This window comes from Electrona antarctica (genome assembly GCF_951216825.1).
Source record: "Electrona antarctica genome assembly, chromosome: 4".
NCBI lineage: Eukaryota > Metazoa > Chordata > Actinopteri > Myctophiformes > Myctophidae > Electrona > Electrona antarctica.
The window spans coordinates 9,679,147-9,702,087 of NC_136809.1; the positions used below are offsets into that span (position 1 = coordinate 9,679,147).

Here is a 22,941-nt window from a genome sequence, read left to right on the forward strand (position 1 = left end):
TTTTACAAAACAGGTTACAAAGTACAGTACAGTACAGTACAGTACAGTACAGTACAGTACAGTACAGTACAATAAAAAAGGAAATATCAAGGATACGTCCTCATAATAAACTGTATATTGTCTTGCAGCCAGACCATCCCCATGAGAGACAAGGAGGGACTTCAGGACTACAGGTGAGAGTTGTATTTGTACAGTACATACATGTGTACTCCAGTTACAGTACATACATGTGTACTCCAATGCTTTGGAGAAAAAAGGTTCCACTTTGCATTTTGTTGCTGTCGGGCAGAAACCTCTTATCTCCATGTGTCTTTTGCCCTACTTGATCATACAAAACAACACAAAAGGAGCAAAGTGCCGTGTTATAACTAAGCTTGTAGATCCGCTACTTTTGCTGTTTTTGAATTTGAATCCTGAAAAGTATGAGTTTTGGACATATGAGGTTTCCGCCTGACAGAGACGATTTCTTCCCATCAGCAGGAAGTTAACAAAGTCATCTTCTTACAAGCCTCCCGAAGTCTTCCACAGATTCCTCGATCTGTTGGAGTAATTGGATTTGTCTATAAACGACTTCCCACACCATCTCCCATCTGTTGTTAGACAGTCAAATGTTGTGTTTGTCCTTAAAGGTTTTATCACATTGATTTTCATTTATTTTTATTTTTTGTTTTAGGTTGTATGACCTTAATTATACCCACACAACCTGAACTTTGAACATCCAGTGGATTTTCGGTGGTCTGGGGTTTTCTCCGTGTGTTCTGAAACCTTTTGAGCTGCAATGAAAACAGGCAAACAGGCCTCAGCAGTGTCATCTGCTGGCAAATTGTTATGTCATATATGGGATTTGTGGACTCTTACATCACAGTCCACAGGCAAATCAGAGCACTTGTTGGAGCCAGAAAATCTACTGAATGTTAAAAGCTCAGTTGTTTTTGGTGCAATTGAGCTCAGAAAACCAAAAAATAATTAAAATAAGATTACAAAAACGTTTTGTTTAATGTCACGATCCCTTTAATGATAGGGAATATAAGATGTATTATCGACCCTGATTCAATAATTCATGTAATGCTATAGTGTTATGGGGGTAGTACATATAATCGATGAATATGAAGTGAAGCTAGCGAACCGTGACCGCAATCAAACGTGAACTGGAAATGCTCCATTGAATCCAAATCAGTGACTGTCTTACTGTAGCACTAGTAACGGCACCAAGAGAAGACTTCATTATCGGGCTCACGGGCTGGTGTTATCACCTGCTCAGTCATATATAGGGTCTATCTTGCATTGTCATAAAATACTGTAGATGTGTGCATGCATGCATGTTTACGGCCGTGCAATTTAGTAGGGGTTCCAGTCTACACATTTGCTGCATGTGCTTTTACTGTAGATCGACCGTAGTATGATCAAGTAGAGCAGGGGTGGGCAACTGGCGGCCCGGGGGCCACATGCGGCCCCCACCTTCACTTAATGTGGCCCCTCAGGTTAATGTCAGAATACTGATATAATATTGGTTTCAGCTGTTACAATTCCACAACATGCAAACATGACCCGCTTTAATTACTTCAGTCTAAATTAGTAGCTCAATGCTCAACACACGTACAATTAAAGGCATTTCAAATGACATAAAAATGTTAATTTTCAGGATTCCAATTTTTTTTAAAAAGCAAAAAAAATATTCAAGATTTCAATTCGAATATAGGAAAAATGGCAGATCTACAAGCTCAAAACGCGTCGCAGCGCGACGCGTTTTGAGCTTGTAGATCAGCTATTTTTATGGCCCTAGGGAGTGAATGTGGAAATATAATGGCCCTCTCCATCGTCAAAGTTGCCCACCCCTGAAGTAGAGTGTTAATTTAAGAAAAAACACAAAAAGTTAAAGTCACGTTGTGAGCTTGTAGATTGGCTATTTTAACTGTATCCAAAAATGTTTTTCAAAATCGTAAAAAAAGGCAAAGTAGTTTAGGGATAAGGAGTTTAGCATGGACGAAAATAGAGCCTGTAGTGTTTTGTATCTGTTGATTATTGTGTTATTTATATATGCTGTTGATGAATTGTATACAGGACCACAAGCACTTTTTTTGTGTCATCCTTTAAGACTTAGGGCTCCATTTTCGTCACCGCTAAACCCCTTATCCCTAAACTTCTTTGCCTTTTTTTTTTACTATTTTGAAAAACATTTTTGAATAGTTCAACTAGCCAATCTACATTGACACGTTGTGAGCTTGTAGACTGGCCATTTTAACTATTCAAAAATGTTTTGCAAAATAGTAAAACAAGGCAAAGAAGTTTAGGGATAAGGGCTTTAGCGGTGACGAAAATGGAGCCCTTAATGTCTGACTGTACCCTCGTGCCCTTCACATTTCTGACTAACAAAGTATTCAATCAATGAAATTCTTATTTTCCCTCCTCCCCCTCTCCCAATCTTCCACCGTAGTCTAAAAACCCACCTCTTCAGACTCCATCTTAGCCTGTGGCACTTGCCCTAGCCTCGATGACCTTACAGGCGTATGCAACGGCTAAACTCATTTAGATAGCATTATATGTAACATAGCATTCTATAGTGTATACTCATAGTTTCATTGTACAGATATTCTATTGTTAGATCGATGTTCTTAGCTTAGTTATGATTCTTGATTTTGATGTATTTGATGTAACCCGCCCAGAATGGATTAAGAGCTAAATGCCTAAATAATTGTACATTGTCCCTCCAGGTTCATGCCGGAGCCCAACCTCCCTCCACTGACGCTGTACGATGACGAGGCGTCTCTGCCCAGCGGCGTGGCGCCCAGCCAGGCCGTGCTGGTGGAGCGTCTCCGCCAGTGTCTGCCCGAGCTGCCCAGCGTCCAGAGGGACCGGCTGCTGCACACCTACGGCATCCTGCCTGAGCACGGCTTCACCCTGCTGGTGATTAAACCTCTTATTCTCCATATGCAGACCGCGGCCATCTTACCATATAAGTTAATGGCAAGGTGCTACCTAGGTGCAACTTCCCATTGGCAGCCCATTCATCCAAACAGAAAAGTCTGATTGTATTACACAATGTCACAAACTCACCAACATTGCAGCTGTGCGAAAAGCTTGAATTATTCTCTTTCTATCCTCAAAGTGTTTGTTTCATAAAAATCCACTCTTTTTCTAAGTGTTGCAGTTTGGAAGTGCTCGTTAGATATCACTCGACAGCCCTGCGTAGCACCGGTTTTGAATTTGCACATAATGCAGGAGGCAGCAGGACATTGCTTTACTGAAAACGAATGACTCCATGTTTATTCCTTATTTCAAATTTTACACAGAGAAATAGGAGATGAACGAAAAATATTGGGTAAATACAAGAATCAGACGTACACATATACAGTTGGGTGCCACCGATATTGTCCCTTATCATTTGACCCATTTAGGCCTGACCTCAACATTTAAAAAAAATCCTTCTAAATCCTCCAGTTTTCTGAAATAAATATTTTCACGATTTTTCAAAAATAGCAGACCTACAAGCTCGTAGCGCGCCACTCGGTGGCGCGCTATGAGCTTGTAGATCTGCTATTTTTCAATAGCTAAATTATAACATAATGTTTAAAACACCAAAAGGGGTTCCCGCCCAAAATGGGTTAACTGTCCTTTTGCGCAGATCACGCAAACCTCAGCAAAAAGAAAGGACAATATCGATGGCATCCAACTGTATACAACAAATGAAACAAAAACGAGACGAAAAAGTTAATACAATACAGTAAGGTGGCCTAAGGGTTAGAGGAGCGCCCTTGTTGCCGAAAGGTTGCCGGGTTCGATTCCCCGGACGGGCAGGAAAAATCTGGGTCAGGAGATGATTGGTCATCACTCACCCAACACCGCTGAAGTGCCCTTGAGCAAGGCACTGAACCCCCAACTGCTCCAGTGGAGCTGCCTTAGTGGCCAACAGTATAAGACTGTGGTTGTACTGGTAAGCTCCCAGGTTTTAATGTGTGTGTCTGTCTGTGTGTTTCTATGTGCAGGGCGTTGCTGAAAATGAGCATTTGTGCTCAGCTATTACCCTGGGTAAATAAAGGAGAAAAAAAAGAATACAAAAACAAACATACAATACAAACTCTTATCACCATATTCTAACGTTTCTGTGTTTAACGCTCCCTACTTGATCAAACTTACTACAGCGTCACAACAAAAAGCACCGAAAGTAACAGAAATCCACAAGCTCGAAACGTTTTGCCTTTCTGCTATTTTGCAATATTTTTTAATATTAACCGAAAGGGAGCAAAAGAGAGAGGGAGGCTGACAATGAAAGGCACACAGAGTGAGAACGAGAGACCAAGAGAGCACTGTTAAATCCCCCATTGTTCATTTCAGTCAGAGAGTGAACAAATGGAACCAAATGGACCCTGAGGATTTTTGCTCTGAGAGGTGATTTGCCATTGTGTGCGTGCGTGCGTCTGTGCATGCGTGCGTGCGTCTGTGCGTGCGTGTGTGCGTGCGCACGTTTGTGTCACAGTGATTACTGTCTTAAAGGAGTAGTTCACCCTTAAAATGACTTATTTTCTATCAATTACACACCTTGTGAATCCTTGAATTCATGGACATTTTCTGGTTTTTATCACATTTCTGAGCCAATAATTTGATGACTGGCAGAGACTCAAAGAGTCTCCTACTGAGTCTATTGATCTGGTCATCAAATTCTTGGCTCAGGAATGCGACAAAATCTCCATGAATTCAAGGCTTTAGGGTGTGTAATTGATAGAACATAGTTTATTTTGTGAATTCTGACCAAATTCAAATTTTAGAACCGATTCGATTATTATTATTTTTTTGAATGACTGTATGCCGTGTGTTATCTACACTACACTGGCCTGACTCCAACCCTGCAAGTTGGAATATCCTATCTTAAACTCCACATACTCCAACTCCTCAATTCACCTTGCAATAATCTGTACACCTACTTATATATTTTATTCTATATTCCATACTTTATTTATTTCACTACCTGCCTAAGAAGACTTGAGATACTTAACACTTATTGTCATTGGACTCAGACAGAGGTCACTTAGCTCGTTACCGTCACTTGGGGTACTTAAATTAATTAATGTGGGCCACAGTCTGCTGACCTTGGAAATATTCAACATGAGCTTTGAATCAATTACTAATCATAAACAAGCTACATTCTGTAATTTCGCAAATCCTAGAAATGGTGTGAATACTTTTTGCAAGGCGCTGTAAAAAGCAAAGAAAAGTTCTTTGTTTACCCAGGGTAAGTGGACTAAGCTCGAGATGCTTGTTTACAGCCACGCCCTGCTCATAGAACATTTCATGGTTGGGGTTCAATGCCTTGCTCAAGGGCACTTCAGCGGTGGTAATTTTAACGTGCCGGTCCGGGGATTCGAACTGGCGACCTTCCGGTATCAAGACCGCTCCGCAAACCGTTCGGCCACCGCTGCCGCTGTATGTGTCACTGATGGAATAGCCTGGCCCAGCCTGTGTGATTTGTGGTCCAGAGGGGCGGGTGCTGGCGAAAACACGGTGGTGGATCTTATTGGTTCACTCACTGACCTAATCTACAAATATTAGGCTCTTGGCTTGCTTATGATTCTTGATGTCTATTTCTATGTATTTGATGTATTACCATGTGTTGTTCCTGCTTACTGTAAATCGCTCTGGATGAAGAGCGTCTGCTAAATGCCTAAATTGTAAATTGATGATGATATTGATGATGATGATGATGGTGTGTTGTGCCCCAGAATGAAGACGGGCTGATGGACTACTTTGAGGCGGTTGTCAAGCAGACCAGTAGGGCGCCAAGGAAGGTGGTTGGCCTGGTAACCAATGAGCTGCTGAGTCTCCTCAAACAGCACGACCTGAGCGGCAGCCAGAGGTCAGACACACGCACGCACGCACGCACGCACGCACGCACGCACGCACGCACGCGCGTGCACTCACTCACCCACTCACTCACTCAAACATTTGTATTACCGGTACTACACTTGTGAGATGACATTAACATCTTAAACTATTAAGACCCAAGCCGGTTCTACAAATGCCTTCTAAATCAGTAGTTCTCTACACCTTCAAGAAGTTTTAAAAAAATGATCAAAATTAGCAGCTGTGCGTGAGCTTGTATATCTGATATTCTTGAGCCAGGGGGAGGCAGTATAGAGACCAAGATTACCACATGCTTTTTTTGTGAGGGTACCACTACCTACCCTAGGGGACACGCAGGGAACATGCAAACTCCACACTGAAATCTTTTATAAGCATCAAACCATTTCTTGTGAAATTGTCTTCACAATGTCTATATTTCTCAAATTCTACTACATTTGTATACGCACGCAATACACATAATGAAGCCTTCTCAGCTCCTCTTTAAAGTCTTGATAAAGATATATTTTCCCCCTGCTGTTGGGAAGAATAAATAGTGGGGAGCGTTTCTTTCTTCAAAGACCATGCAGGGAGATTCCTATCTACTGTAGGGAGATTCCTATCTACTGTAGGTATATCTGATCCTGATTCCTATCTACTGTAGGTACAGTATATCTGATCCAGACACAGAGGCCTCCCACAGACAGCAGAGCTCATCCAAGCCGTCCCTTCCACCCCGGCATCCATTCCGTTATTACGTATCTGTCAAGCGTACGCTGTAGATGTACTGTGATGCCAAATATCACACAGCCAGCTCCTCTCAACATCAATGATGTTGTTTCTGTCAGGCACAAACCTCTATAATCTCCATATCGTTGCTGTCGGGCAGAAGCCTCCCTTTTTTAATGTTTTTTAAAGGTTTCGTGACATTCATTTAGATTCTTTTTTGATTTTTTAAGTTTTTCCTTTTAGGTTTTCATGACCTCAATTACACCCACACAACCTGAACGTTGAACATTCAGTGGATTTTCTGTGGTCGGGGTTTTCTCTGTGTGTTCAGAAGCCTTTTGAGCTGCACTGAAAACAGGCAAAATCCCTCGACAGTGATCTGCTGGCAAATTGTTATGTCATATATGGGATTTGTGGACTCTTACATCACAGTCCACAAGCAAATCAGAGCACTTGTTTGAGCCAGAAAACCCAGACCACAGAAATTCTATCTATCTATCTATCTCATCTACTACTTTAGCCCGACAAAGACCAACTATAATTCATCTTATGGTTTTTTTCATTGTTTTTTTTATACAAGATCACAATGCATCGCACTGCGCCCTGTCGTGAGCTTGTAGATCGGCTACATTCACCTATTTTTGCTTAACTGTTCACCTATTTTGACATGCCCAGAATAGGCATTCTAGGGTTAAAGAGCTTAATTAAAATTAAGCCAACGCAACGTTTGATAGTAGTGTCCCTAGGACAGAATCATTTGAGAATTGAAATGGTTGTCCGAGGACTAATGAAACTCTGTTGAAAAGCCCTGCTCTCTGCAGGACCAATAGCTATGTGATCATGCAGAAAATGAGTTTCCAGGTCTTTAAAAAATAAAGTCCCACAGCATCGCATAAAGCAGCCAGGCCCAACTCAGCAGTGGCTGGACAGAAGTCCAAAGAATTGAACAAACGGAATGAAGAAGTAATTTTATAAGACTCAGTGAAGACAGACTGATGCCTTGAGCTTCAGTTTATCTCTCGTTCCAGACAGCAGTGGCTGAAGCCTTCGCCATGTGTAAACAACATTATGGATGCATCATGCATCTTTGAGGGGAAGGAGAAGATGCTGGAAAAGAGTTGAGTAGAGGAAAAACGGCAACTTCTGTCGCAGTATCGACACTTCCTCTTGTCACGGCAAAAGTGCCTGGTTTTCTGTGTTCAAAATGGTTCGACTTAAAAGAAGTAAACCGATCAGAAAGCAGGAGGCAATGATTCACCCTGAATGTCATTCCTTTTGCCTGTATTAACCACCAAACCACATGAACCCTATTCTGGGGCAAACGGTAGCAGATTTACAAGCTCACAACATGTTGGAATGTTTAACATTACTGAATGTGTAATAAGTTAGTAATAGGTCAGAGTGGCTTATTGTCGGCATCAACCAGAAAGCGTGAGATTATCCCTGTTTCAATGCACTAGACCCCTGAGGTGGAGCGTAACATCTCCAGTGGAATAGTATGAGAGTGGCAACACTAGTTTTGACTCCCATTGTAACAATTGAATGCGGAAAAGCTCATTCTATCTCAATGGGATAGTTCCAATGTTTGGAACTATATCCCATACGCACCCGCTTTGCGGCGAGATCAAAGTGTGTCGCCACTCTCTTACTATTCCACTCGGGTAACACCTACCAGCACTTATCGCATGACTCACCGCACCCAAGCCGTGCTACTCAGACACAGTTGGCCGTGCCCGGGATTTGAATCCATGACCTTGTAGTCCAAATGCGAAAGCTCTACTGACTGAGCTTCTGGGCCACCTCTCCATTCTCTAAAAACAAAACAAAATGATTGAACCTTTTCTGAGGCCAAGGCCTCGAGGCACAGAAAGAGTTGTGAAATTTTCACTTAAAATCTTCACAATAGAAACGTTAGCATTCAGGTTAGGAGCATTATCTGCGTTCTCATAGCACACTAATCCCACCGCCACTCGCCCTGTTCATGCCACTTAATCCAACCTAGTGCTTTTGTTAGGCACTATTGATTAGAAGAAGGAAGTCTATTAAGAGTGATTATAGTTATCTGGTGTATTATTCCCTTCCAGCCGTGTGTCTCCCTCTGCCCTGGCAGAGCTTCTGCAACTCCAGGAAACAGGACTTATCTCCTCCAATGCTGCCAAGCAGGTCAGTCAGTCAACATACACACACACGCACGCACGCACTCACACAGGAATGCATGCGATATCGATATAAAACGCAAAAAAGGGGGAAAGAAGGCGTTTTCAGAATAAAATCTCCCTTATCTGCGTGGCACTCTGGCGCCTTTATTCTGAAAGATTGGGCGGCACCAGACGTGTTAATTCCACGCGTGTGTCTTCAGGTTCTTCAGGAGATGTGGAGGTGTCCAGAGAAGACGGCCCAGCAGGTGGTGCAGGAGCTGGACCTGGGTCTGGTCAACGACACGGCCCAGCTGCACAGCATCTGTCAGAGGGTGGTGGACTCCCACCCTGAGGAGGTGAGCAGTGATTTTGACAGCACATTTTGGTTTCGTTTTTAGTAGAGTATGTCCCGATACTGTATCGGTACCGGAAAAGTATCGGTATCGGCCCTTATTTGTCATACCGGGTCATATCGCTATCGGCGAATATTACATTACATTACATTACAGTCATTTAGCAGACGCTTGTATCCAAAGCGACTTACAATAAGTGTATTCAACATAGGTAGGGAACAAAAACTACTAATCACCAGAAGTCTTTAGTGCATTTTCTGCAAAAACAAGCAACCAAGAGTATACCTAGCGCTAAGGTAAAAGTGCAATATATCAGCTACCTATTTCCTTAAACAGATGAGACAAAATAGCTAAATCAAATGAGCATGAGCTAAAACAATTAAGTGTATCGACTAAACAAGATCCAATAAACAATACAACAATAGAAAACAAGCGTTCGTACAACTAGTTAACAACAAGTAGGTCAGGCAGAGAGGAAGGGTAGTGTTTCCTGAAGAGGTGGGTTTTCAACCTGCGGCGAAATATGGGCAGTGACTCTGCTGTCCTAACATCAGTGGGGAGTTCATTCCACCACTGTGGGGCCAGAACAGAAAAGAGTCGTGACCGTGTGGATCGGCCAGAAGGACCCTTGAGTGACGAGGCAATCAGTCGCCCCGAATATGCCAGTCTAACCACCGATCCGACACAGGGGTAAAAGGTTGACACTATGTATGTAAGTAAATAAAATGTTGGGGCATGTGGAGTTTGCTTTGGAGTTGACCAAACTTTTTGAGTGAGGAGTCTGTTATAAACAAAACACGAGATATATATATATATATATAGCTAGATAGCTATAGACACAACACGAGATCACAACACTGGTATCGGTATTCGGTATCGGCTAACACAGAAATTGCAGGATCGGATCGGAAACAAAAATAGTGTATCGGGACATCCCTAGTTTTTTAGTCTTTTGAATAACATTTCATTTAGTTTTAACTTTTTAGTCTTATTTTAGTCACCTGAAATGCTTTAGTGTTAGTCTAGTTCATTTACTCGCCCTGTGAAGCCTTGAATTCATGGAGAATTTTTGTTTGTGTCGCATTTCCTCCACACCTGCAGTCAATGATGAATTGAACAACGAAAATACTTGATGAATTGAAGAAAATAGTTGGACTTGTTTTGGACGTACTGGAGGATATGGACTGGAATACGTGACACTTGCATTATACTGTGAGAGCTGTGTGGGAGTTATAAAGTCATAATTTTGCTGTTATTTTTATTTCGGTCTCACTGTTTGGTCTGGTCTCCTTATTGTCTTCAATTCATCATGCAAATTCTCTTCATCTCTGGACTCTTTCATTTTCATTCACGGTGAAGCAATGTGACTCAAACAAAAACATCTCTGTGTTCAAGGCTCTATGTATTCAACTAGTTAGAGAAGATTAGTGAAATGTGTGGCAAATCTGCAAAAAAAAAATGCTTACCACTAGCTTTCTTCACAAATGTGTTCATAAAGGTGTCTACTATAACATATACATTTGTTCCAACCCAACTCCCTTGGGAAACTTTGTGACAGCTACTGAAAGTTGGGGTACCATTAACAAACAATATAAGGCAAAAGTCCCCAAATTTCATTACGCTTTAAGTAGCATGTGACATGTCAAACTAGGGGCTTTTCATGATGCTGAATCCTTTAGCATTATTAAACGTGTGGGTAAATGATCTAGAAGAAAGAATCACACCTGTGTGAAGTGAGGGGCGCTCTTATCACCATACATCATCCATTCATTGTCAATGGATGGATGATGTGTAGGACAAAAATAGACGATTTGCTCGTCTATATATGATGTAAATTCTCTATTCATTGTCAACGTCTTTGTGTAAGACGAAAATCTACCCTATAGCTGAATATAAAAAAAAGGTAATTTGGGGTGTAAAATATTATTTTAAAAACATTATTCATTGAACAGTGTTCTTACCTCCGCATGCAGGTACCTACAGTACAGTAGAGTAGACACACATGCAGGTACCTACAGTACAGTAGAGTAGACACACATGCAGGTACCTACAGTACAGTAGTCACACATGCAGGTACCTACAGTACAGTAGAGTAGACACACATGCAGGTACCTACAGTACAGTAGAGTAGACACACATGCAGGTACCTACAGTACAGTAGAGTAGACACACATGCAGGTACCTACAGTACAGTAGTCACACATGCAGGTACCTACAGTACAGTAGAGTAGACACACATGCAGGTACCTACAGTACAGTAGAGTAGACACACATGCAGCCAAACATGGCTTCTATTACAGTGGTTCTCAAAGTGTCGCCCGGGGACCCCCAGGGGTCCTTCAAAGGAGATCCAGGGGGTCCCCGAAAGGAACCAAAGGGAGCTTGTGTGTACAAATTTCCATTTGTACACACTGAGTTATATGGGTCTAGTACTCTGTACTCTCTAGCCGAATGCACACCCAAGACCCTTTGGGTCCTTCAAATGAAAAGGTTTGCAGGTGTCTAACTCAAGAGTGTGTACAAATGGAACCAATTGGTTCCATTTGTACACTACTCTGAGTTATATGGGTCTGTACTCTCTAGCCGAATGCTCACCCAACAAGAACCTTTGTGTCCTTCATATGAAGTGGTTTTGAGAACCACTGTTCGATTGAGTGGAACAGTTGCACATGACTGAGCGGACTAGAACCACTGTTCTATTTACAAAGCGGAACATGTCAGTTGCACATGACTAAACAGACTGTCCTCTGTGTACTAGGTCCACATGACTAAACAGACTGACTAAACAGACTGTCCTCTGTGTAGGTCCACATGACTAAACAGACTGTCCTCTGTGTAGGTCCACATGACTAAACAGACTGTCCTCTGTGTAGGTCCACATGACTAAACAAACTGTCCTCTGTGTAGGTCCACATGACTAAACAGACTGTCCTCTGTGTAGGTCCACATGACTAAACGGACTGTCCTCTGTGTAGGTCCACATGACTAAACAGACTGTCCTCTGTGTAGGTCCACATGACTAAACGGACTGTCCTCTGTGTACTAGGTCCACATGACTAAACGGACTGTCCTCTGTGTAGGTCCACATGACTAAACAAACTGTCCTCTGTGTAGGTCCACATGACTAAACGGACTGTCCTCTGTGTAGGTCCACATGACTAAATGGACTGTCCTCTGTGTAGGTCCACATGACTAAATGGACTGTCCTCTGTGTAGGTCCACATGACTAAATGGACTGTCCTCTGTGTAGGTCCACATGACTAAATGGACTGTCCTCTGTGTAGGTCCACATGACTAAACGGACGGTCCTCTGTGTACTAGGTCCACATGACTAAACGGACCGTCCTCTGTGTAGGTCCACATGACTAAACAGACTGTCCTCTGTGTACTAGGTCCACATGACTAAACGGACCGTCCTCTGTGTAGGTCCACATGACTAAACAGACTGTCCTCTGTGTAGGTCCACATGACTAAACGGACTGTCCTCTGTGTACTAGGTCCACATGACTAAACAGACTGTCCTCTGTGTACTAGGTCCACATGACTAAACGGACTGTCCTCTGTGTACTAGGTCCACATGACTAAACAGACTGTCCTCTGTGTACTAGGTCCACATGACTAAACAGACTGTCCTCTGTGTACTAGGTCCACATGACTAAACAGACTGTCCTCTGTGTAGGTCCACATGACTAAACAGACTGTCCTCTGTGTAGGTCCACATGACTAAACAGACTGTCCTCTGTGTAGGTCCACATGACTAAACAGACTGTCCTCTGTGTACTAGGTCCACATGACTAAACAGACTGTCCTCTGTGTAGGTCCACATGACTAAACAGACTGTCCTCTGTGTAGGTCCACATGACTAAACGGACTGTCCTCTGTGTACTAGGTCCACATGACTAAACAGACTGTCCTCTGTGTAGGTCCACATGACTAAACGGACTGTCCTCTGTGTAGGTCCACATGACTAAACGGACTGTCCTCTGTGTAGGTCCACATGACTAAACGGACTGTCCTCTGTGTAGGTCCACATGACTAAACAGACTGTCCTCTGTGTAGGTCCACATGACTAAACAAACTGTCCTCTGTGTAGGTCCACATGACTAAACAGACTGTCCTCTGTGTAGGTCCACATGACTAAACGGACTGTCCTCTGTGTAGGTCCACATGACTAAACGGACTGTCCTCTGTGTAGGTCCACATGACTAAACGGACTGTCCTCTGTGTAGGTCCACATGACTAAACGCACTGTCCTCTGTGTAGGTCCACATGACTAAACAGACTGTCCTCTGTGTACTAGGTCCACATGACTAAACGCACTGTCCTCTGTGTAGGTCCACATGACTAAACGAACTGTCCTCTGTGTAGGTCCACATGACTAAACAGACTGTCCTCTGTGTACTAGGTCCACATGACTAAACAGACTGTCCTCTGTGTAGGTCCACATGACTAAACAGACTGTCCTCTGTGTAGGTCCACATGACTAAACAGACTGTCCTCTGTGTACTAGGTCCACATGACTAAACAGACTGTCCTCTGTGTAGGTCCACATGACTAAACAGACTGTCCTCTGTGTACTAGGTCCACATGACTAAACAGACTGTCCTCTGTGTACTAGGTCCACATGACTAAACAGACTGTCCTCTGTGTAGGTCCACATGACTAAACAGACTGTCCTCTGTGTAGGTCCACATGACTAAACGGACTGTCCTCTGTGTAGGTCCACATGACTAAACGGACTGTCCTCTGTGTAGGTCCACATGACTAAACAGACTGTCCTCTGTGTAGGTCCACATGACTAAACAAACTGTCCTCTGTGTAGGTCCACATGACTAAACAGACTGTCCTCTGTGTAGGTCCACATGACTAAACGGACTGTCCTCTGTGTAGGTCCACATGACTAAACGGACTGTCCTCTGTGTAGGTCCACATGACTAAACGGACTGTCCTCTGTGTAGGTCCACATGACTAAACGCACTGTCCTCTGTGTAGGTCCACATGACTAAACAGACTGTCCTCTGTGTACTAGGTCCACATGACTAAACGCACTGTCCTCTGTGTAGGTCCACATGACTAAACGAACTGTCCTCTGTGTAGGTCCACATGACTAAACAGACTGTCCTCTGTGTACTAGGTCCACATGACTAAACAGACTGTCCTCTGTGTAGGTCCACATGACTAAACAGACTGTCCTCTGTGTAGGTCCACATGACTAAACAGACTGTCCTCTGTGTACTAGGTCCACATGACTAAACAGACTGTCCTCTGTGTAGGTCCACATGACTAAACAGACTGTCCTCTGTGTACTAGGTCCACATGACTAAACAGACTGTCCTCTGTGTACTAGGTCCACATGACTAAACAGACTGTCCTCTGTGTACTAGGTCCACATGACTAAACAGACTGTCCTCTGTGTAGGTCCACATGACTAAACGGACTGTCCTCTGTGTAGGTCCACATGACTAAACAGACTGTCCTCTGTGTAGGTCCACATGACTAAACGAACTGTCCTCTGTGTACTAGGTCCACATGACTAAACAGACTGTCCTCTGTGTAGGTCCACATGACTAAACAAACTGTCCTCTGTGTACTAGGTCCACATGACTAAACGGACTGTCCTCTGTGTACTAGGTCCACATGACTAAACAGACTGTCCTCTGTGTAGGTCCACATGACTAAACGAACTGTCCTCTGTGTACTAGGTCCACATGACTAAACAGACTGTCCTCTGTGTAGGTCCACATGACTAAACGGACTGTCCTCTGTGTAGGTCCACATGACTAAACGGACTGTCCTCTGTGTACTAGGTCCACATGACTAAACGGACTGTCCTCTGTGTACTAGGTCCACATGACTAAACGGACTGTCCTCTGTGTAGGTCCACATGACTAAACGGACTGTCCTCTGTGTAGGTCCACATGACTAAACGGACTGTCCTCTGTGTAGGTCCACATGACTAAACGAACTGTCCTCTGTGTACTAGGTCCACATGACTAAACGGACTGTCCTCTGTGTAGGTCCACATGACTAAACGGACTGTCCTCTGTGTAGGTCCACATGACTAAACGGACTGTCCTCTGTGTAGGTCCACATGACTAAACGAACTGTCCTCTGTGTACTAGGTCCACATGACTAAACGGACTGTCCTCTGTGTAGGTCCACATGACTAAACGGACTGTCCTCTGTGTAGGTCCACATGACTAAACGGACTGTCCTCTGTGTACTAGGTCCACATGACTAAACGGACTGTCCTCTGTGTAGGTCCACATGACTAAACGGACTGTCCTCTGTGTAGGTCCACATGACTAAACGGACTGTCCTCTGTGTAGGTCCACATGACTAAACGGACTGTCCTCTGTGTAGGTCCACATGACTAAACGGACTGTCCTCTGTGTAGGTCCACATGACTAAACGGACTGTCCTCTGTGTAGGTCCACATGACTAAACAGACTGTCCTCTGTGTAGGTCCACATGACTAAACAAACTGTCCTCTGTGTACTAGGTCCACATGACTAAACGAACTGTCCTCTGTGTACTAGGTCCACATGACTAAACAGACTGTCCTCTGTGTACTAGGTCCACATGACTAAACAGACTGTCCTCTGTGTAGGTCCACATGACTAAACGGACTGTCCTCTGTGTAGGTCCACATGACTAAACGGACTGTCCTCTGTGTAGGTCCACATGACTAAACAGACTGTCCTCTGTGTAGGTCCACATGACTAAACAGACTGTCCTCTGTGTAGGTCCACATGACTAAACGGACTGTCCTCTGTGTACTAGGTCCACATGACTAAACAGACTGTCCTCTGTGTAGGTCCATATGACTAAACGGACTGTCCTCTGTGTACTAGGTCCACATGACTAAACAGACTGTCCTCTGTGTAGGTCCACATGACTAAACAGACTGTCCTCTGTGTACTAGGTCCACATGACTAAACAGACTGTCCTCTGTGTACTAGGTCCACATGACTAAACGAACTGTCCTCTGTGTACTAGGTCCACATGACTAAACAGACTGTCCTCTGTGTACTAGGTCCACATGACTAAACGAACTGTCCTCTGTGTACTAGGTCCACATGACTAAACGGACTGTCCTCTGTGTAGGTCCACATGACTAAACAGACTGTCCTCTGTGTAGGTCCACATGACTAAACAGACTGTCCTCTGTGTACTAGGTCCACATGACTAAACAAACTGTCCTCTGTGTACTAGGTCCACATGACTAAACGAACTGTCCTCTGTGTACTAGGTCCACATGACTAAACAGACTGTCCTCTGTGTACTAGGTCCACATGACTAAACAGACTGTCCTCTGTGTAGGTCCACATGACTAAACGGACTGTCCTCTGTGTAGGTCCACATGACTAAACGGACTGTCCTCTGTGTAGGTCCACATGACTAAACAGACTGTCCTCTGTGTAGGTCCACATGACTAAACAGACTGTCCTCTGTGTAGGTCCACATGACTAAACGGACTGTCCTCTGTGTAGGTCCACATGACTAAACGGACTGTCCTCTGTGTACTAGGTCCACATGACTAAACAGACTGTCCTCTGTGTAGGTCCACATGACTAAACAGACTGTCCTCTGTGTAGGTCCACATGACTAAACGGACTGTCCTCTGTGTACTAGGTCCACATGACTAAACAGACTGTCCTCTGTGTAGGTCCATATGACTAAACGGACTGTCCTCTGTGTACTAGGTCCACATGACTAAACAGACTGTCCTCTGTGTAGGTCCACATGACTAAACAGACTGTCCTCTGTGTAGGTCCACATGACTAAACAGACTGTCCTCTGTGTAGGTCCACATGACTAAACAGACTGTCCTCTGTGTAGGTCCACATGACTAAACAGACTGTCCTCTGTGTAGGTCCACATGACTAAACAGACTGTCCTCTGTGTACTAGGTCCACATGACTAAACGAACTGTCCTCTGTGTACTAGGTCCACATGACTAAACAGACTGTCCTCTGTGTACTAGGTCCACATGACTAAACGAACTGTCCTCTGTGTACTAGGTCCACATGACTAAACAGACTGTCCTCTGTGTACTAGGTCCACATGACTAAACAGACTGTCCTCTGTGTACTAGGTCCACATGACTAAACAGACTGTCCTCTGTGTACTAGGTCCACATGACTAAACAGACTGTCCTCTGTGTAGGTCCACATGACTAAACGGACTGTCCTCTGTGTAGGTCCACATGACTAAACGGACTGTCCTCTGTGTAGGTCCACATGACTAAACAGACTGTCCTCTGTGTAGGTCCACATGACTAAACAGACTGTCCTCTGTGTAGGTCCACATGACTAAACGGACTGTCCTCTGTGTAGGTCCACATGACTAAACGGACTGTCCTCTGTGTAGGTCCACATGACTAAACAGACTGTCCTCTGTGTAGGTCCACATGACTAAACAGACTGTCCTCTGTGTAGGTCCACATGACTAAACGGACTGTCCTCTGTGTACTAGGTCCACATGACTAAACAGACTGTCCTCTGTGTAGGTCCATATGACTAAACGGACTGTCCTCTGTGTACTAGGTCCACATGACTAAACAGACTGTCCTCTGTGTAGGTCCACATGACTAAACAGACTGTCCTCTGTGTACTAGGTCCACATGACTAAACAGACTGTCCTCTGTGTAGGTCCACATGACTAAACGGACTGTCCTCTGTGTACTAGGTCCACATGACTAAACAGACTGTCCTCTGTGTAGGTCCATATGACTAAACGGACTGTCCTCTGTGTACTAGGTCCACATGACTAAACAGACTGTCCTCTGTGTAGGTCCACATGACTAAACAGACTGTCCTCTGTGTAGGTCCACATGACTAAACGAACTGTCCTCTGTGTAGGTCCACATGACTAAACGAACTGTCCTCTGTGTAGGTCCAGCTCATCAGGACGGGCAACAAGAAGGTTCTGAACAAGCTGATGGGTTTGGTCCAAAGGGAGACCAAAGGCCGAGCCGACCCCGTCCTGCTGCGCTCCATCCTGGAGGAGAAGACCTCCTGAACAAGAGCCGACCCACCACCATGAACCCTTCTGACCCACATTGACCAGCCCATCATCTTCATCACCATCATCATCAGACAGAGAGGTTGGACTTTGTGGAATGTTCTACACAGCATTGATTCTCTTTTATTTTATTTTATTTATTTATTTTTCCAAGGACCTCCTGTTTGATGTGCAATATTAGGCCATGGACCCTCATTTGGTACGATTTCTATTGCTGGGACCGCCAATCTACACACAAAGAGTGTACAAATAGAACCAAGGACTCATACACTCTCAGAGTTACATACAGTACGTAACTATAACTCCTCTGGACAGACGTCAAGGACCCGCCGCCACGCATACACACACACACACACACACACACACACACACACACACACACACACACACACACACACACACACACACACACACACACACACACACACACACACACACACACACAGTCACAGTCACACACACAGTCACACACGTTGAGAAGTACTGTAGTACTGTGCCACTGTGAAGATGAAATGGTTATTTTACTGTTAATCAGACCTTGGTTTAGAATTCATTTTTGCCTTGTTTAACCCAGCATTTTTTTGATTGAAACCTTTATTTCAGGGGAATCCAATTGAGACCAAGGTCTCTTTTTCAATGGCGCTCTGTATACAGGGTCAGGGGTTAACCCCTAACCCTGTATACAAACAAAGAACAAATACAGCAATGCTTTTACATACATGACAAACACACAAATAGATATAATACAGAAACACACATACACCAGAAAACAGAATGCATGTGTAGAATGAATGGTGTATTTTTATATTGCTATATATCGGTGTATTTATGTATGGTGTGCACTGTGCATGTATTACATTCACCCACCCAACGGCGGAGGAAACCATGCAAGGCTGCTCATCAGAAGCAGTTAGGGGTTCAGTGTCTTGCTCAAGGACACTTGGACACTAACACAGGGGGAGTCGGGGACTGCACCAGGGCCCTTCCATTCCGCCCTACCTCCTGAGCCACTGCCGGCTGTCGCCCCCCAGGCCTCAAACATTTGGATTGCAAACCTAGCCTTGTGACTATTTAAACTGTCTTGGTGCAGTCTGAAAGCATGTCCATTCTATGCTGGCTAAGCCATTTAAAACAATACTGAAACCATTTTCACTGTTTCTGTTTGTATATTACTAGAATTGTGTGTCTCGGAAAAACGAATAAATATATACTTTTCAGGCCAATGACTTTGAAAAACCTGCTGTGATGTTCTGCTTTGGCCTGTTGGACCCAGGGGCTGCTCTGGGTGATGGAGGTGGAGTGGCACATTGTTCCCCCTGTGAGGTGGAGGGGTTGGGGTTCCTCTGGGATGTGGGTGTTTTTTCTTTTTACAGGTGTAGGTGTAACCACCGGTCTGGTCATGACTTTAGACCTCACTGCGGAGGTCTGGCTTAGGTGTGCTTTAGACTTCCGTTTTGCTGACTCTTTTGATGGCTGAGCAAGAGGGTTTGGCAGCCTGCGGTTGGTTCCCTGCAACAACAACTGACTCACTGGACTGATGCTCTGTCTTTAGCGGGGTGGACTCACTGGACTGATGCTCTGTCTGCGTTCCAAGTACATGGAGACTCTGATGGGGCAGGGAGGGGTGGAGGTCTGTACATTGGAAAGGTAAGGGATGGTCTGTTGATTCATGACCGTCATTGAGGTGGAGGTTTGTGCATCAGGAAGGGATGGTCTGGCGACCCACAAATATTTATTTATAAAAGAATAGGTAGTTAAACAACTAGTCAACTAGTCGACTAGTAAACTAGGCAACTAGTCAACTAGTAAAAATGACTAGAAGTGAATGCCCTAATGGCCAGTTGTATTCATATAGACGCTCTGCCAAACTGGATGCACCACAGACAATTTGAAGTTGAACTAGACTACATGGCGGTAGACGGGTATCTTACCCCTGTGCATCTAGACAGACTATATGGCGGTAGACAGTTATCTTACCCCCTGTGCATCTAGACTACATGGCGGTAGACTACATGGCGGTAGACGGGTATCTTACCCCCTGTGCATCTAGACTACATGGCGGTAGACTACATGGCGGTAGACGGGTATCTTACCCCCTGTGCATCTAGACTACATGGCGGTAGACTACATGGCGGTAGACGGGTATCTTACCCCCTGTGCATCTAGACTACATGGCGGTAGACATGGTATCTTACCCCCTGTGCATCTAGACTACATGGCGGTAGACAGGTATCTTACCCCCTGTGCATCTAGACTACATGGCGGTAGACAGGTATCTTACCCCCTGTGCATCTAGACTACATGGCGGTAGACAGGTATCTTACCCCCTGTGCATCTAGACTACATGGCGGTAGACAGGTATCTTACCCCCTGTGCATCTAGACTACATGGCGGTAGACAGGTATCTTACCCCCTGTGCATCTAGACTACATGGCGGTAGACAGGTATCTTACCCCCGTGCATCTAGACTACATGGCGGTAGACAGGTATCTTACCCCCTGTGCATCTAGACTACATGGCGGTAGACAGGTATCTTACCCCCTGTGCATCTAGACTACATGGCGGTACACAGGTATCTTACCCCCGAGCATCTAGACTACATGGCGGTACACAGGTATCTTACCCCCTGTGCATCTAGACTACATGGCGGTAGACAGGTATCTTACCACCTGTGCATCTAGACTACATGGCGGTACACAGGTATCTTACCCCCTGTGCATCTAGACTACATGGCGGTACACAGGTATCTTACCCCCTGTGCATCTAGACTACATGGCGGTAGACAGGTATCTTACCCCCTGAGCATCTAGACTACATGGTGGTAGACAGGTATCTTACCCCCTGTGCATCTAGACTACATGGCGGTAGACAGGTATCTTACCCCCTGTGCATCTAGACTACATGGCGGTAGACAGGTATCTTACCCCCGAGCGCCCACACTGTTACAATGTTATTCTACTATAACTGCGGATGTATATGTGTGAGCGGTCAGTCCGACCGACTTCAAACTCGGGCACGCGCATCGGTGAGAACCCGAAGGAGTGTGTGTGGTTCCCGGCGTCGAATCGGTCAGATGGGCGGAACCGCCCTTCCGACCGACATGCCCATATATAGGCATTTATGGAGATCTGATCAGAACCGCCAAACCGACCGATCACATCCATTGATGACATCAGGGTTTCCATATATTGGCAAAATAGGGACCGACAGATTGTATGTAATGTGTGTGTTGTTTTTTTTTCACATATCCTGTTGAAGATTTTGTTTTAGTGTTTGTGCTGTCATTTGGGTGTATGCAAAAATATATATGTGAATAATTGTTTATAATAACAATATAATTAATTCCTAACTTGTATTGTTCCTGACTTACATCGTTCCCAAGTAGGCTGGTGCACCAGTCTAGTATTTCTATTTTGTGTAGCCATTGGCAAAGCCTCTAAGCCAATAACCATACAAGGAACTTGGACATAACTGTGACATCACTGTGACATCAACACCTAAATAAAAGGGAGACAGTGTATGGATTTCTTTTAGTTTGAATAAAGTGTTTGTTTCAGGTCATATAACAGGATCTGGGAATAAGTTAGAAGCAAATCTTCTAAATTCTCTTTTTGCTGTTCACAGTAAATTGCACAAACAAATTGCACAAACATGCAGATTTTTGTGAAGACCCTCACCGGTAAGACCATCACCCTAGAGGTTGAACCAAGTGATAACATTGAGAACGTCAAGGCCAAAATCCAGGACAAGGAAGGCATCCCGCCTGACCAGCAAAGGCTGATCTTTGCTGGAAAGCAACTGGAAGATGGTCGCACTCTGTCCGACTACAACATCCAGAAAGAATCCACACTCCACCTTGTGCTACGTCTGAGGGGAGGAATGCAGATCTTTGTCAAAACCCTCACTGGTAAGACCATCACCCTAGAGGTTGAACCAAGTGATAACATTGAGAACGTCAAGGCCAAAATCCAGGACAAGGAAGGCATCCCGCCTGACCAGCAAAGGCTGATCTTTGCTGGAAAGCAACTGGAAGATGGTCGCACTCTGTCCGACTATAACATCCAGAAAGAATCCACACTTCACCTGGTGCTACGTCTGAGAGGAGGAATGCAAATTTTCGTCAAGACCCTTACTGGTAAGACCATCACCCTAGAGGTTGAACCAAGTGATAACATTGAGAATGTCAAGGCGAAGATACAGGATAAAGAAGGCATTCCTCCTGACCAGCAAAGGCTGATCTTTGCTGGCAAGCAACTGGAAGATGGCCGCACTCTGTCCGACTACAACATCCAGAAGGAATCCACACTTCACCTCGTGCTGCGTCTGAGGGGAGGAATGCAGATCTTTGTCAAAACCCTCACTGGTAAGACCATCACGTTGGAGGTTGAACCAAGTGATAACATAGAAAACGTCAAGGCGAAGATACAGGATAAAGAAGGCATTCCCCCTGACCAGCAGAGGCTGATCTTTGCTGGCAAGCAACTGGAAGATGGCCGCACTCTGTCCGACTACAACATCCAGAAAGAATCCACCCTTCACCTGGTGCTGCGTCTGAGGGGGGGGCAGTAATGACGCCATGCCAATAATATATTGACCAAAAATAAATACATAAAATGAATAAAAATAGACCAGACTATATTATGGGCCGGATATTTTAAATCCATGTGAATCAGAGAAATGTACACTCTATTCTATAACATAAAACAATAAACATGTTAAACAATAAAAAACACCTGGGTGCGGTGGCTCACCGAGTAATACCATGATACTGTATATACAGTGAAGTACCTCAAACTCTCAGCTGTTCTTACTCAGTGACCCACCAAGGAGCCCAATAATAACAAAAAAATGCCTCTCAAAAT

General features: G+C 44.4%; 2 protein-coding genes across 4 annotated transcripts in view; both read left to right on the top strand.

The window, feature by feature from the left end:
• Positions 1–21,432, top strand: part of gatb (glutamyl-tRNA(Gln) amidotransferase, subunit B) — a 56,315-nt gene extending 34,883 nt beyond the window's left edge. For 2 of the 3 annotated variants that reach the window (XM_079500089.1, XM_079500091.1), the window contains 7 exons: positions 129–173; positions 2,712–2,904; positions 5,715–5,848; positions 8,646–8,724; positions 8,921–9,055; positions 17,951–19,832; positions 21,256–21,432. In XM_079500089.1, the coding sequence (XP_079356215.1) occupies positions 129–173; positions 2,712–2,904; positions 5,715–5,848; positions 8,646–8,724; positions 8,921–9,055; positions 17,951–18,076 (712 nt within the window). In that variant the 3' untranslated portion in view covers positions 18,077–19,832; positions 21,256–21,432. The remainder of the gene's footprint in view (positions 1–128; positions 174–2,711; positions 2,905–5,714; positions 5,849–8,645; positions 8,725–8,920; positions 9,056–17,950; positions 19,833–21,255) is intronic. The other variant, XM_079500090.1, reaches the window with a different exon arrangement.
• Positions 21,433–21,730: 298 nt separating this feature from the next.
• On the top strand, positions 21,731–22,648 carry LOC306921129 (polyubiquitin-B; the record flags this gene model as incomplete). Its single annotated transcript, XM_079498241.1, has 1 exon — positions 21,731–22,648. One exon carries the CDS (start codon positions 21,731–21,733, stop codon positions 22,646–22,648), a length of 918 nt encoding a protein of 305 aa, XP_079354367.1.
• Positions 22,649–22,941: the final 293 nt, after the last annotated feature.